The sequence below is a fragment of the Rattus norvegicus genome, chromosome 11 (genome assembly GCF_036323735.1).
Source record: "Rattus norvegicus strain BN/NHsdMcwi chromosome 11, GRCr8, whole genome shotgun sequence".
NCBI lineage: Eukaryota > Metazoa > Chordata > Mammalia > Rodentia > Muridae > Rattus > Rattus norvegicus.
The window spans coordinates 65,782,067-65,798,238 of NC_086029.1; the positions used below are offsets into that span (position 1 = coordinate 65,782,067).

At 41.0% G+C, this 16,172-nt stretch overlaps 1 protein-coding gene across 1 annotated transcript in view; it reads right to left on the bottom strand.

Annotated features, from left to right (window-relative positions):
- Positions 1-16,172, bottom strand: part of Morc1 (MORC family CW-type zinc finger 1) — a 205,472-nt gene that overhangs the window by 140,281 nt on the left and 49,019 nt on the right. Inside the window, exon 8 of the mRNA NM_001172090.1 lies at positions 10,163-10,268. Within this exon, the coding sequence (NP_001165561.1) occupies positions 10,163-10,268 (106 nt within the window). The remainder of the gene's footprint in view (positions 1-10,162; positions 10,269-16,172) is intronic.

The following is a 16,172-nucleotide window of genomic DNA, read 5'->3' on the forward strand; positions in this document are numbered from 1 at the left end:
ACACACAAATACATACACACCATATGAATAATGACAGTATATTTCTGTTTGTTTGGAGGACCAGGATAACATATTTTTAAGAGAAAAATCTATGTAGTCCTGGCACTTGCTATGTAGACCAGGCTGGCCTCCATTTCAGAGATCCCCCGCCTTTGCCTCTTGAGTACTAGGATTAAAGATGTGTGCCACGCCTCAGGATGAGGCAATCGTCTTGCCTCCGTCTCATTACTGGGATTAGAGATGTTACTGTAACCTAGATAATACTTCTACCTTTTGATGCTGACTTTATTAATTCAAAAATATTTATAGGTATTTACCTATATAGCATGCTTGTCATAGGCCATCAAGACCTTCCTTCTATGAAACAGTCCACTGGAAGGATTTATGACTATGATTTATCACAGGTCTGTGATGAGGATACACATAGATGCAAAGAGGAAAATGGGAGAGTCTGGAAGGACCCATTTGCCAGTTTCTTACTTTTTTTCATTTTTATCAGCTATTCATTGCCATAATTAGATATTTGTTGGAAATACTTGGGGAAGGTTTTATTTGGGTTCCTATTTGCAGGGACTTTACTCCATGGTCATTTAGCCCCACACACTTAGAAAGAACATCATGGTGGCAAAAGTATGTGGCTTTTCACATCATGCCTGATCAGGCAGCAGAAAGCCCAATAGGAGAGGGCTTTGCTGACACACATCCAAAAGTCCCATCACAGATCCACTTCCTTAGGCTTCACTTCCTAAGCTTCCACAACCTCCAGTAGTACTGCCTCATGCTGGAAACCAATGATTCAATACATGAATCTTTTGGTAGGACAATGTCCAAGCACAAGATTTCCCTTTCATGAAGATCCACATAGCAGTGTCATCTTCAGCTATGAAAACTCAATAACATATTCCCTGTGTCCCATCCAAGGGATATTTCTTGAAAGACTCAGTACACAAGATCTGGGTTTCTGGGAATCTAGTAGCATTCACACCTGCTACTTATTCTGTGTCCAAGTTCCAGGGTGCCAGGAGGGTTTCATTGTAAGTCATTGTTCCTGTTTCTATGTAACTGTGAAAAACATGACAAAAAGCAACTTCGTAAAGATAGAAGTTTTGAGCTTGTAATTTCAGGTCAGTTAATCAATCACTTCCAAGAAGTCACGCAGGGACTTAAAAGCTTCACATCAAGATCTGAGTGAGAATATAATGCACAAAACCGTCCTTACTTCTTCCCATCTAGCTTTTTCCTCTCTCATATACTTCAGGAATCTCTGCCTAGGGAATAGTGCTGCCCACAATGAGCTCAGCCTTCCTCCATCAATTAACAATCAAGACACCCCTCCACATGTACATATGTCATGCCATGTACATAGGCCAACCAGATATAGTTTCTAATTAAAACTCACTTCCCAGGTAATTCTGGTGTGACAAGTTGGCAATTAAAACTGACCAGTGCAGTCCTCTTTGCATAATCTAGATGTAGTGACACAACTTTTCAGTTAAATGAAAGGGTTCTATCCATGTTGGAAACTACCAGAAGCCAGCCATTGGTCAGCCTTATATGTTAGCCCTTCTCAGGATTGATACAGGATTACTTTTTCTATACTCCTGTCTTTTCTCCAGTCCCTGTTTGTGACAAACATAACGGAACTAGTCCTAATTTCTGAAGTCTGAAGTATAAAGAAAACAGGGTTAAATACAGAATGCAAAGCTTCTTCTTATTCTAGGCAAATTAACCCTGTAGTTTCATCTCTTTCCAGCTTGGATAGTCAACTACTTTCAGTTCTCAAATATGGCTCATATCATCTAATCTCTAGACCACAGCATATATGATTTTTGTTCAGTCTTGGCTAGCTCCTTTAGACCTCTCTGGGTGCATCCCTGAAATCTCACTTCTGCTGAAGTACTTCCGTACCTCCAGAGTGTTAGAGCCTGTGTGAGTCCCTCCTTCTGTACCTCCTGTCCCAGTTACTATCACTACCTCTGTATTTTTCTCTCCACCAGGCTGTAAATTCCATGCAGTTAGTGACCTCATTCATTAAATAAATGGTTCTTGTGTGAACGAAGGATCATTCACAGCTTCTCTTGCTTAGTTTAGGATGAGTAGCAGAGCATTCCCCATGTGATGAGGTCTTTTCAGGGAAGATCATCTTCAGTGTTGATGATATCCAATTGTAAATAAAACCATGCACTTGAGGGGCTAGCAACGACATGCCCAGTAGTCAGGCTATGTTTAGAAGACAAAGGACTGTCTGCAACTCTAATTGTAAGGACCCTCTTTGCATAAACTCTTCAAGGGCTTTTCTTGTCTCATTTCTGCACAAACATCCTTCCTTCTGCCTCCCTGTGCTTTGCCAGGGGAGTCCATATCTCTATCACGGTGTGGTTTCCCTTTTCACTTTCTATTTAATTAGCTCTGATAAGAAACTGAAGTAAGCCACTCTCCCCACCTCCAGCCCTCCCCACTTAGAGTCACATGACAAGCAGGAGTAAAGAAAAGGCTATTTTAAGGCTGACCCTACTGCTTGCAGAGTCTGGGGAATATGGTAGAGGAGAAGCAGATTAAAATCGGTGTCCTTTTCACTGCTTCGACTTGAGGATTCTTAGAAGTCTGTCTGCAATTTGTCTTCTATGGTCTGCTGTGCCATCTATGCAGCTTTCTTTACATGATCTGTACACATTCTTCTATTTCTGGGGCTGCTCCACATGTACCTTAGATGCATATTAATAATAATAACAGGAGTAGTAGAAGAAGAAGAACAGGGGAAAGGCAGGAATGTGAGGGGGCAAGCCACTGCAGCCAGTTCTTGCCTTTAGCTACGGATTCAGATTACTGGGGCTGGAGTTTAGGAGCATAAGCTCAAGGATGCCCCCAAATTCCTTCCCTCTATGAAGTTTGGAAGTCACAGCTCGGTAGACATAGCAGGCAGGAGATACGAAGGTGGAAGATCACAAGAAAGGAGAACATACTCGTAGGTGATTAGGGATAGAAGATTATCTGAGAAAGCTAACCCCTCCATATAGCCACAAAGACAATAGACTCCTACACAAGCCATCAACTAAACTACTCTTGTGCTACAGTATGAATGTCTCCGCAAAAATCCAAGTTAAAACTAAAAGTCCATTGAGTGACAAAAGTCCAACCCCTTGGGAATCTGTAAGAGAAAACTAGATCATCATAAATCCATCCATATATTCATACATTAATGGCTTAATTGGTTAGTGGTTATATCCAGCGCTGATCTTTTATAAAAGTACTTTTGTCTCTCTCACTGTGTGGTCCTCTCAACTGTCTGACTGTGTGGTGTCATCTAATGCTTTAGGGCACAGTACAAAGATCCCAACAGAAAGAAGACCTTTACCCATGGTCTTAGATCTCTTAGCTTCCAAAACTGTGAATTAAGTAAGCCTCATCTGAATAAATAACCTATCGTCATGTATTCTAGTATAGCCACAGAAAAATAGACTAAGGTAATTTATACAGTCTATGGCTGGAACATGGGTTCTGAATTCCAAGCACAACATTAAGCAAAGTCCTTTTACAGTACCACAGAGGTGTCATACGTTCTGTATAAAGTAGTTATACGACAACCAAAATTGTGTTCCCAATAAAGCAGATGTGTTGTTATAACTGACATTAACGAAGTCTGCATTATCATGCACACAAAAAGCTCCATAAAGAGTTTTTAGCTAGTGTAAATTCTGAACTTTGAACAGACTTACTGAATATTAGGTCGTAGATTACACCTAAGAGAAATGTCAACTGCAAGAGGTAGCTTCAAAGAAAAGTCCTAAGCTACAGGGGGTAATAAACGTCCTTCTTCTGTGATTACCACAAGATGTCAGCAGCATGTAAGAGCAGTCTGGAGCTGTAGCAGTGATGTGTCCCAGCCAGCTTGATTAAGATGCAAACTAGGGTCATTATGGAAGGCTGCCCACTGACTGTCAATTTAAAAACTGCTGGCAATGTGGCACCTAATTTCAAAACATGACCTAGGACAAAATCCCTACTTTAATTCTGTGCATTAGATCATCACTCTGAAGCTGGTCGAGATGGTGTTCTCCAGTCCCAAGAGCCTCAGCCCTGATGGGTTCTAAAGATAAAGCAGGCCTTTCTTAAGACAGTCAATTCCATAAGCCTTATTTTCTTCTCCAGGTGTCAGGGCTTGTATCCAGTGTCCTACATATTCAGGACATTTAACTTATAATATTTACAATATACTAAGTCATTGAAGGTAATATGAGCACAAGAAATCCAAGTGTAAAACAGAGCAGCTGCAATGGATCATGGAATCAAATCAAACAAACAAAGCCCAAAGCATTAGAAAAAGATGCCTTAGAGGTGATCAGACCTCCAGAGTTTGAAATGGAAGAGACTCCAATTGTAACAAAGTCCCTTTCACATCACATGGCTCTCCAGTGATCTTCAGGGATGACGGGTGCTATGACTAAGACTTCCCAGTGCCTTCCTACTATAGAACCTATCATAATGCCTAGAGAATCACACAGACAATATAGCATTCTAATTAGTCACTTGAATCTAACCCATTTCTGGCCCGACATTTACCAGACACTGGCTTAGTTTCCTAGTGTACAAACTAATGGCATTATAACAAAAGCCAGCAAGAAGAGCTGTGGGGAGAAGTGGAATGCAAGAGTGGAGACAAACAGCACTAGGATCTTCCACATAGATGCTGTATAGCTGTGTTTTATACAAAGGAACACAGAAGTTTAGAACCATAGACAACTGGTCACCAGAATAACAGCTCTCCATAACCACTTATGCACGCATAAACTTCATGTCTTCAACTTGTTCATATAGATCTGGATTCAACGATCCAGTGGCCCCATTTTCTGATCCTGTCTACCACTATACATAGAATAAATTCTATGGTATTAGGCAGCCAACAGCTCTTAGCCATCCAATTAACCCTAATGTCTCTACTGGCAGCTCAGGCTATTAGGCAAAGGAATTAGGGTTTTTTTTTTTTTTGGAAATAAAGACATAAAATCAGGTTGTCAGAGTGAGCATACATATAGTCTCCTGGTAAAACCCAGAATACCATTAGTGAGGCTGGAGAGCCTAGAGGTTGGGGCTCTCCTGATAGATCCAGGCATCCAAATTATTCAGTCAGACAACCTCCAAACAATCAAGCATTCTGTTGGAGTATAATGGATTACCTTAGAAGAGTTTTTGTTTTATTAAAGGTTTAAAAAGATTGGTCTCGTAGCTACTTAGGCATCAGGGACAGGTTTAGAGGACCAAGGGTAGAAATAGAGACACCCTGGTGACAATGGAAATTGTGTTGCAATAATAAAGCTAGATATGACTGGGTGTGCACCAGAACATTATTAACTCCATGCATGTGAATCTTCCTAGAGAGTGAAACCACTATGAAGTGAGTACTAAGAATTAGGCCAGGATTTGAGCCACAGGTGATAAATAGTGGGAATTAGAAAAGGTCCAGAGAAAAGGCTTAAAGGTGCTTAAGGTGGAGGAGGAAGTGGTGGTTATAAAGAGCTTAATAATTGCTGCTAACTGTGGCATATTTCCTCAATACCAGCACCCAGGAAGCAGACAGGTGGTTTCCTGAGCTGAAGGCCAGCCTAGTCTACATAGCATGGCCCATGCCTGCCAGGGCTGATTAGTAAGACCTTGCCAGAAAATGATAGGGGGGGAAGAGAAGGAGGGAGGGAAGAAGAAAGGGAGTGAGGGAGGGAGGGGAAGAAGGGAGAGAAAGAAAGAGGGAGGGAGGGGGGAAGAGAGAGAGAATGAGAATATAATTATATCTGCATGACATTTCTCAATAATTTGGGCCCAGAAAGTGAAAATAAAAAGCTTTTAGGGCACACTATTTTTGAGGCAACATTTTCATTTAAATAAATTCTGTAATGAGAAGAAAAGGACATGTTTAGGAATAATATATGTTCAAAAGTTTACTTCTAACAAACTATGAAATAGTCGTTTGAGGACCTAGCCGAGAAAATGAACAATAAATTCAAGAAGGGAGAAAATGATGTGGAAGATGCAGAGGAATTTAGAATAAATAGTGTAATTAAGCTTAAATAACTGTTTATGCCTGATTTGATAAACACTGTAAAATGTGCAACTGTAATCCCAGACAAATCCAAATCCTAGACAAGGACATGAGAGCACTCCACGCCTTTGAAATGACATCAATAAAAATGAACTCCACAGTTAGATAATAGAATCTCAAGTTTAGGCATGTTTATTAAATGTAAAGGCAAACCACCAAAACAATGCAACAGAACAGCTCATTGGCAAACCTTTCAGACAAGAGAAGAGTTTTCTCCCTTGGAGAAACAAAACTACAACTATGTATTTAGAAAGGGAAAGACAGAAAAATATGAGTGGGGAAAAATAACAAACAAAATAAATGAATAAAGTAAAAATAACAAATGAGACACCTGACATATGCAATGTCAGCCCATTGTCAGCCCACCCATAGCCAGGGCACAGTAAATGTGTATTACATAAAATGCTAACACCGCCAAAACGGGTGACAAGGTCTAATGCATTAGGCCAAACAAACCATAATAACTGTCGTTGAAAGGCTGTCCACAGGAAGAAGGGATAGTAAGAAAGAAACCATTAAAGAATGGCTGCTTTCTGATAAAACTGAAACAAAGTAGAAGCATATGCTGGCTGGTAGCAACATTAATTCTAATAAAAGGTTCACTTAAGAAGTTGTTGAAGTCAGAAACATATTGCTTAGAAACATACATAGCACAAGTTTGTGGAAGCCATGAAACCTAGACTTGGCCATTTACATCATAGAGAATTCTAACTGTTCTCAGAAACTATTATTAAGGACAAGGGAAAAAAACAGATTTGTGTAACCAAAGGATATCTCAAAAATGAAAAGAAAAATGATAAATTAGGTCTAATCTAAACTGGCATATAGTGAAAAACAGGATGGATTTCAAGATTCAAGTTCCAAAGGTGGGCTTGGTATAGCATATGCCCATTACCCCAGCACTTGTGTGTGCTGGCTGTGTTTTTTCCAACTTGACACAAGATAGATCTGAGAGGAGGGAACCTCAACTGAGAGAATGCCTGCATGAAACTGACCTGTAGGCAAGTCTATGGGGCATTTCTTGATTAATGATTCACATGATAAGTCGCAGGCCATTATGAGTAGTGTTAGCCCTAAGTAGTCTTTTCTGGAGACATAAGAAGCCAATAAGCAGCATCCTCCACTTTTCCATGACTTCTGCTTCAGTTCATTGTCTAGATTCCTGCACTACCTTGAGCTTCTGCCCTCTTTCAAAAGACTGTGATATGGAACTATGGGGAATAGGGGGAAAGCTTTGGGATCAGGTATGGGGAGAGACGGAAGAAAGGACGAGAGGGCCAAAAGAATGAATGGAAATCTGCATCTGACAGAGGGGACATCTTGAAGACTTGCCAGAGACCTGGAGGGAGAGGTTCCCAGGAATCAATGGGGAGGGACCTTAGTTGAGACTCACAGCAATGGAAGGTCCTGAAGAGGTCACCTCCTACTCTTAGTAGTAGCCACGCAGGAACCACATTGGAGTGATAGGGACACCAACCCATCCACAAAACTTTTGACCCAAAATCTATCCTGCCAACAAGAAATACAGGGAAAGGGATGGAGCAGAGACTGTCTGAATGACCAACCAAGTAACATGCCCAACTTGAGACCCATGCCATGGGCAAGCACCAATCCCTGACACTATTTATGATACTTTATAATGCTTGTGGACAGGAGCCGGATTCCATCAGCAGCTAACTAAAACAGATGCCGAGACCCACAGCCACACATTGGATGGAGCTTGGGGTCTCTTATGGAAGAGTTAGGGGAAGAACTGAGGGCCCCGAAGGGGATAGGAACTCCACAGGAAGATCAACAGAATCATCTACATGGACCCTTGGGTTTCTCAAGGACTGAAACAACCAAAGAACATACATGGGCTGACCTTCTGCATACATGTAGAAGATGTGCAGCTCTATCTTCATGTGGGTCCCAACAACTCAAGCAGGGGCTAAACCTAAAGCTGTTGCCTATGTGTGGAATATGCTCCCTTTACCGAACTGCCTTGTCTGGCCTCAGAGAGAGAGGGTGTGCCTAGCCCTGCAGATACTTGAAATGCTAGGATAGGGGGATACCTAAAAAGTGCCAGCATCTTCTTAAAGGGGAAGGGGAGGGGTACTGGGAGAGGAACTTGTTTGAGGGAGGGCCAGGACAGGGGGCAGCAATCAGGATGTAAAGTGAATGGATGAATGAATGAATGAACAAAAACTATCAATTTTCCTACTCAAAACTTTATGATGTCTTAGGTCTGATTCATTTTCTTTATTTTGTAATTGGCTGCATAAATGTCTTGAGAAGCTTCAGGCATCATTAGACAATCTGGAAACAGCGAGAACTTTCTCCCTCAACTTAGGCTGACAAATTATTCCTCTAATAATGTACTGTTTTCTGACATTAATGTTGAAATGCCAAGGCACTCTGACAGATAACTATTTGGAAATGTGTATTCAAAGCTTTTAAATAGCATGAAATATCAGTTCTGGAACCAACTGCTAAACAGAAGGGCAGGGGCAGTGGGAAGTGTGGAGAGTGTAATGGAGGTGCTGGTAACAACTCTGGCCTCCGTCCTGATATTGGCATCCTAATGCTGGCAAGGGGGTTCCCAGCACTACAGCAATTAGGCTGGTTCCTTTTTTCCCCCTAAATAAACTAAACCCTCCCTCTATTTCTGTTTATTTAGAATTCCACTTGCTATAAAAACAAGAAAAAATATAAAATGGAAAAATTACAAAAGATAATCCAAAGGTATATATTTTAAACAATATACTAAAAGAGACTTTCTAAGTTTCACCTCAAAGGTAAAGGAAATGACGCTCTCTGCTAAGCTTATGTGTTTACAGGAGTCACGACACCTCAGCCTAAAACCATTCTGTTGAGTACAATGGCTACTGGCTACTGCTGCTATTGGATACCACTCCAACTTCCTGTGTGCTGTGTGTCTAAAACATACTCTGGCCTCAAAGATTTTGTTAAAAACAAGAGAGAGGGAGAGACAGAGACAGAGAGAGAGACAGAGACAGAGGGAGAGACACACAGACAGAGACAGACAGAGACAGACAGAGACAGAGACAGAAACACATTTTCAGTATTTTTCATATTGAGACTGAAATTGAATTATTTTGAACATATCAGATTAAATAAAACAATACTAAAATCATTTTCATGTGTTTCTTTTGACTTAACACAATAAGAAATTTAAGGTTAGACTAGGTAACAATACATAAAACAAATTGAATTATAGTAAATTGTTTTTTTTTAAAGACTTAATTTTTATTTATGTGCTATATATGTGACTCTGTGTATGGTTGTGTGTGTGTGTGACTGTGTGTGTGTGTGTGTGTGTGTGTGTGTGCATGTAGAAATCAGAAGAAGTTGCATTTGACATCCATTTTAGTCCGACATACCCCTTGATATGTGATTGAAAGCCCCAGTAAGTTACTTTATGCCAACTTCACTCACTTGAGATTCTACACGTACCTTTCTCTCAATACCTTCTCATTCTGTTTTCCTTGGGTCCAAAAATAGATAAGAATGATTATCCTAATTGATTTGTTGATTACATAAAAGCAAGGGAATGAGTTGACACAAAGCCACCTTGAGAAAACAAACCCTGTAGTTGACTTCTCGCCATATTCTTTTCACTTTTGGTTTTATTCTTTGCTCCCTACTCTATCTACAGACCACTCACATCTACCCACCTTGTTGATTTGTAATAATAATTCTGATGTTGTTTGTTTTAATATATGTGGAATAGTACACTATTAAGGAACTTTGTAAGTCATCACCCAAAGATTTCCAAATGTCCTGGCATCGTGTCACCTGAGAAACATCTGGAAACATCCAGCCTTGATATCCACAGAGTCTAAATATGACGTATCGATGAGGCCTATTTAAGAAGCTTCCCAATTCACTGGATGTTTGAGCATGTTTTGGGGGACCACCTATCTGGCCTAATTTCTTTCTCTGCTTGATAGAAAATGAATTGTCACAGTGGTACCACTAGTAGCTTCATGTCTGTAACTGAAATGCAGTGCTCCCAGCTCCGGCCCAGTGCCATGGAGGAAGGATGCTCTTCAGTACACCAGTACTCACTCCTCCAGAGCCTCGGCCATCAGTATATCCTCTTTGTCAGTTGTAACATCCAACTCTGGTTCTCCACTAAGCAGTAGCTTCAAGTTATAAATAATCAGCAAAGTTCCTGAAAAAAAAGAGGGGGGAGGGGGGCATGGACTTGTCAGTTCTTCAATTGCATTAAATACTAGGCATCTCTAATCGCTTCAACTGTACAATTTAGCACACTCTAGAGCAGTGATACTCAATCTTCCTAACACTGTGACCCTTTAATGCAGTTCCTCATGCTGTGGTGACATAAGTTTATTTTTATGGTTACTTTACTTTAGAACAAAGTAGAATTCTGCTATTGTTACTAATAGTAATATAAATATCTGCTATGCAGAGTATGTGATATGAAAAGGTCTGATGGGAAAGGGTCATTCACCCCCCCCACCCAAAGGAGCTGGGACACACAGGTTGAGAGTTGCTGCTCTAGACCAAATTTCTTTTTTGCTTCAGCAAAATACATTTGGATAAAATGAAAGCCATGCTTTATGGGAAATGATACTATCTGCCTGAGACTGCTGTACTTCCTTAACACACTGCTCTAAGTACCATTCAATCCACTGTCAGCCTTTCAAATGGTGGCACACTTTTCACAGATTTCATTATGACAATTGCTAGGAGCCTGAGCCAACTTGGTATCGTAGGTGAAGCTCCCATTGGTGACACTGAAACCAATGCATATGAAAAAGTTTAAAACACTGTACTGAGTGTCAAGTTTTCATTCTAGAGCTGGCACTGACAGAAGTATTCTGTATAAGTCAATCAGTAAATCTTTAGGTTGTGTAGTCCATATTGTCACTGTTACAGCTACTCACAACTCATCTTGGTCACTGCTGTACCATGAAAATACTTAAGGAAAAGACATAAAGGAATGAATGCAGTTATCTCCACAAAAAGTTATTGACAAGTACAGAGTGCCAAGAAACCAGGCAGGTTACCTGCAGAGATTCTCTTCTCCCTCCATTCTCTGAGATCCAATCCTCCCAGCCTCAATCCTAGCTCTGCATCAGAACACCAGTGGAAGCTTTCCCTGTCTCCCTATTCTCATCTCCTATGGACAACACCACAGATCATTCCCTTATAACATCTGTACCTCATTCATTCATTGTCTCAGACCCCAACCCAAGCAGGTAGTCTGTGGTACCTAATCTAAGACTACCCATGCTAGCGCAACAAGGAGGCTGAGGGAAGATCCACACTCGCTGCAGTCTCCCTTTTCTCTCTAACCCCCTTCTCAACAATTCACAAATATCTTCTGCCCCCATGATTCATTCACCCAAACTCATCCCATTACTTCAGCCTCCAACAACAGCACTGGGCCCACACCAGCTAACAGGCTGGGAAAACAGTTCCACAGAAAATGTCTTTCCAGGCAGCACAGAGCCACCACAGTCTCCTGACACACAGGAAGGAAGCATCAGCCAAGGAACAAAACACACACTCAACAGAGACATTGCCCAGTTATCACTACCCAGACCTATAATCATCCCAATCCCAGGTGCCTGGATGTCAGCATAAAAATACAATCAAGAACATGAAGGAATATATGTCTCCACTAGAACCCAGATACCCACCACAGCAGGCACTGATTATTCCAAAATAGCTGGAGTCCAATAAAAAAAAAAACCTATGAACAGCCCGTGTGAGGATGGTTGAAGTCCTTAAAGAGAAAAATTAATAAATCCCTAAAGAAACCCAGAAGAATACAAACAATGTAAGGAAGTAAATAAAACTGTTCAAGATCTTAAGATGGAAAGAGAGCCAATGAAGAAAACACAAACTGGGGGAATGTTGGAAATGAAAAGGTTGAGAATTTAAATATATTTTAGAGACAATCATCATCAACAGATTATAAGGGATGAAAGAAAAACACCTGAGGAATTGAAAGATATGAGAGAAAAAATGGATACATTGTTCAAAAAGATGTTAAGTCTAAAAATTTCCTCACACACACACATAAAAAAAAAATCCAATCTGTAACACTATGAAAAGAGCACGTCTAAAAGTAATAGGAATAGAGGGAGAAGAAAATTTTCTTATGTTAAAGAAAGAGATTCCTGTAAAGGTATAAGAAGCATACAGAACACCAAGGAGATTGAACCAGAAAAGAAAGTTTGCTTGGCATACAATACTCAAAATGCTGAATGTACAGAGCAAAGAAAGAATAGTACAAGCTGCAAAAAGGTAGACCAATGGAACAGAATTGAAGACCCAGAAATAAAACCACACACCTATGGTCACTTGATCTTTCACAAAGGATCTAAAAACATCCAGTGGAAAAAAGATAGCACTTTCAACAAATGGTGCTGGTTCAACTGGAGGGCAGCATGTAGAAGAATGCAAATCAATCAATTCCTATCACCCTGTACAAAGCTCAAGTCCAAGTGGATCAAGGACCTCCACATAAAACCAGATCCACTCAAACTAATAGAAGAAAACGTGATGAAGAGCCTCAAACTCATGAGCATAGGGGAAAATTTCCTGAACAGACCACCAATGGCTTATGCTTTAAGATCAAGAATCGACAAATGGGACCTCATAAAATTGAAAAGCTTCTGTAAGGCAAAGAACACTGTCATTAGCACACAATGGCAACCAACAGATTGGGGAAAGATCTTTATCAATCCTGCATCTGATAGAGGGCTAATATCCAATATATACAGAGAACTCAAGAAGTTAAGACTCCAGAGAGCCAAATAACCCTATTAAAAAATGGGGTACAGAGCTAAAGAATTCTCAACTGAGGAATATATAGCCGAGAATCACCTAAAGAAATGTCCAACATCTTTAGTCATTAAGGAAATGTGAATCAAAACAACCCTGAGATTCCACCTCACACCAGTCAGAATGGCTAAGATCAAAAATTCAGGTGACAACAGATGCTGGTGAGGATATGGAGAAAGAGGAACACCCCCCTATTGTTGGTGGAATTGCAAGCTGATAGAAGCACTCTGGAAAGCAGTCTGGCAGTTCCTCGGAAAATTGGACATTGTACTACCTAAAGACCCAGCTATACCACTCCTGAGCATATACCCAAAAGATGCTCCAACATATAATAAGGACACATGCCCAACTATGTTCCAGAAGCTGGAAAGAAACGAGAAGTCCTTCAAGAGAGGAATGGATACAGAAAATGTGGTACATTCACACATGGAGTACTATTGAAACAAGGACTTCATGAAATTCATAGACAAATGGATGGAACCAGAAAATATCCTCTTGAGTGAGGTAACCCAATCATAAAAGAACACCCATGGTATGCACTCACTGATGAGTGGATATTAGCCCCAAAGCTGTGAATAACCAAGAAACAATTTACAAACCACATGAAGTCAAGAAGAAGAAAGACTAAAGTATGGATGCTTCAGACCATCTTAGAAGGGGGAACAAAAATACTCACAGGGGGAAATATGGAGACAAAGTATAAAGCAGAGATTGAAAGGCCATCCAGAAACTGCCACACATGGATATGCATCCCATAAACAGCTACCAAACCCAGACAATATTGCAAATGCCAAGATGTGTATGCTGACAGGAGCCTGATATAGGTGTCTGCTGAGAGGCTCTGCCAGAGTCTTATAAATACAGATGCGGATGCTTGCAGCCAACCATTGAACTGAGAACAGGGACTCCAATGGAGGAGTTAGAGAAAGGACTGAAGTAGCTGAAGGGATCTGCAACAACATAAGGACATAATATCAACCAACCAGACCCCTCAGAGATCTCAGAGACCAAACCAGCATCCCAAGAGAACACAGGGATGGCTCCATCCACATATGTAGCAGAGGATAACCTTGTTGGGCATCAATGGGAAGAGAGGCCCTTGGTCCTCACAAGGATTGATGCCCCAGTGTAGGGCAATGTCAGGGTAGGGAGGTGGGAGGGAGTGGGTGGGTGCTGGAGAAAGCACCCTCATAGAAGCAGGGGGTGGGTGGGATATCAGGTTTCTGGAGGGGAAACCAAGAAAAGGGATAACATTTAAAATGTAAATAAAAATGCAATTAAAAAATGATGCAAAGGAAAAAGACCAAGTTACATATAAAGGTAAATCTATCAGAATTATACCTGGCTTCATGATAGAGAGTTTAAAAGTCAGAAAGGTCTGAATAGATGGACTGTAAACTCTAAAAGATCACAGAGTCCATCCCAGACTATTATATCCATCAAAACTCTCAATCATTCTAAATGAAAAAAAATTTCATTATAAAACAAAGTATAAACAATATTTATCTACAAACCCAACCCTACAGGTGCTAGAAGAAAAACTCCAACCAAAGGAAGTTAACTACAATAATGAAAACACAGTACATATCTCGACAAAATACAGGCAGTTTACAGCAAGTCCATAACCAATATCAACTTAAGTGAAGAGAAATTCAAAGCAATTCAACTAGAATCAGGAAGAAGAAAAGTTTGTCTACTCTCTCCATACCTATTCAATATAGCACTTTAAGTCTTAGCTAGAACAATAAGAAAACTGAAGGATATCAAAGGGATACAAACTAGAAAGGAAGAAATTAAATTATCCTTATTTGCAGATAATAGCTAATATATGTGACCCTAAAAAATTCTACTAAGGAATTCCTACAGCAACTAAGACCTTTAGCAAAGTGGCTGGATAAGATTAACCCACAAAAATCAGTAGTTCTCCTAAGTACAAATGAGAGACTGAGAAAGAAGTAAGAGAAATAACACTTTTCATAACAGCCTTAAACAATGTAAAATATCTTGGCGTGACTCTATCCAAGCATGTATGTGCTAAGTGCTTCAAGTCTTTAAAGAGGAAGCTGAAGAAGATATCAGAAGATGGGAATCTCTTCCATGTTAATAACTGGTAGGATTAATATAATAAAAAGGTTCAAATGCAATCTACAAATTCAGTGCAGTCCCCATCAAAATTTCAAGACAATTCTTCACAAATCTTCAAAGAATAATTCTCAACTTCATAAGAAAAAATTAAGAGCAGCTCTCTGCTCCCAGACCCCGTGAGAGAGAGACCCAACCGCCTGGTCAGGTAGGCACTCCTGAGGCGGCAGAGTGGAAGAGACCACCAACACTGCTCACCCCTGCCCACATCCCTGGCCCAAGAGGAAACTGTATAAGGCCTCTGGGCTCCCGGGGGGAGGGCCCAGGAGCGGCAGGACCCCTGCCTGAGACACCTCCGGAACCTGAAGGAAACAGACCGGATAAACAGTTCTCTGAACCCAAATCCCGTGGGAGGGAGAGCTAAACCTTCAGAGAGGCAGACAAGCCTGGGAAACCAGAAGAGACTGCTCTCTGCACACACATCTCGGACGCCAGAGGAAAAAGCCAAAGACCATCTGGAACCCTGGTGCACTGAAGCTCCCAGAAGGGGCGGCACAAGTCTTCCTGGTTGCTGCCGCCGCAGAGAGCCCGTGGGCAGCACCCCACGAGCGAACTTGAGCCTCGGGACCACAGATAAGACCAAATTGTCTGCTGCAAGAAAGCTGCCTGGAGAACTCAAGACACAGGCCCACAGGAACAGCTGAAGACCTGTAGAGAGGAAAAACTACACGCCCGAAAGCAGAACACTCTGTCCCCATAACTGACTGAAAGAGAGGAAAACAGGTCTACAGCACTCCTGACACACAGGCTTATAGGACAGTCTAGCCACTGTCAGAAATAGCAGAACAAAGTAACACTAGAGATAATCTGATGGCAAGAGGCAAGCGCAGGAACCCAAGCAACAGAAACCATGACTACATGGCACCATCGGAGCCCAATTCTCCCATCAAAACAAACATGGAATATCCAAACACACCAGAAAAGCAAGATCGAGTTTCAAAATCATTTTTGATCATGATGCTGGAAGACTTCAAGAAAGACGTGAAGAACTCCCTTAGAGAAAAAGTAGAAGCCTAAAGAGAGGTATCGCAAAAATGCCTGAAAGAATTCCAGGAAAACATAAATAAACAAGTAGAAGCCCATAGAGAGAAGACGCAAAAATCCCTGAAAGAATTCC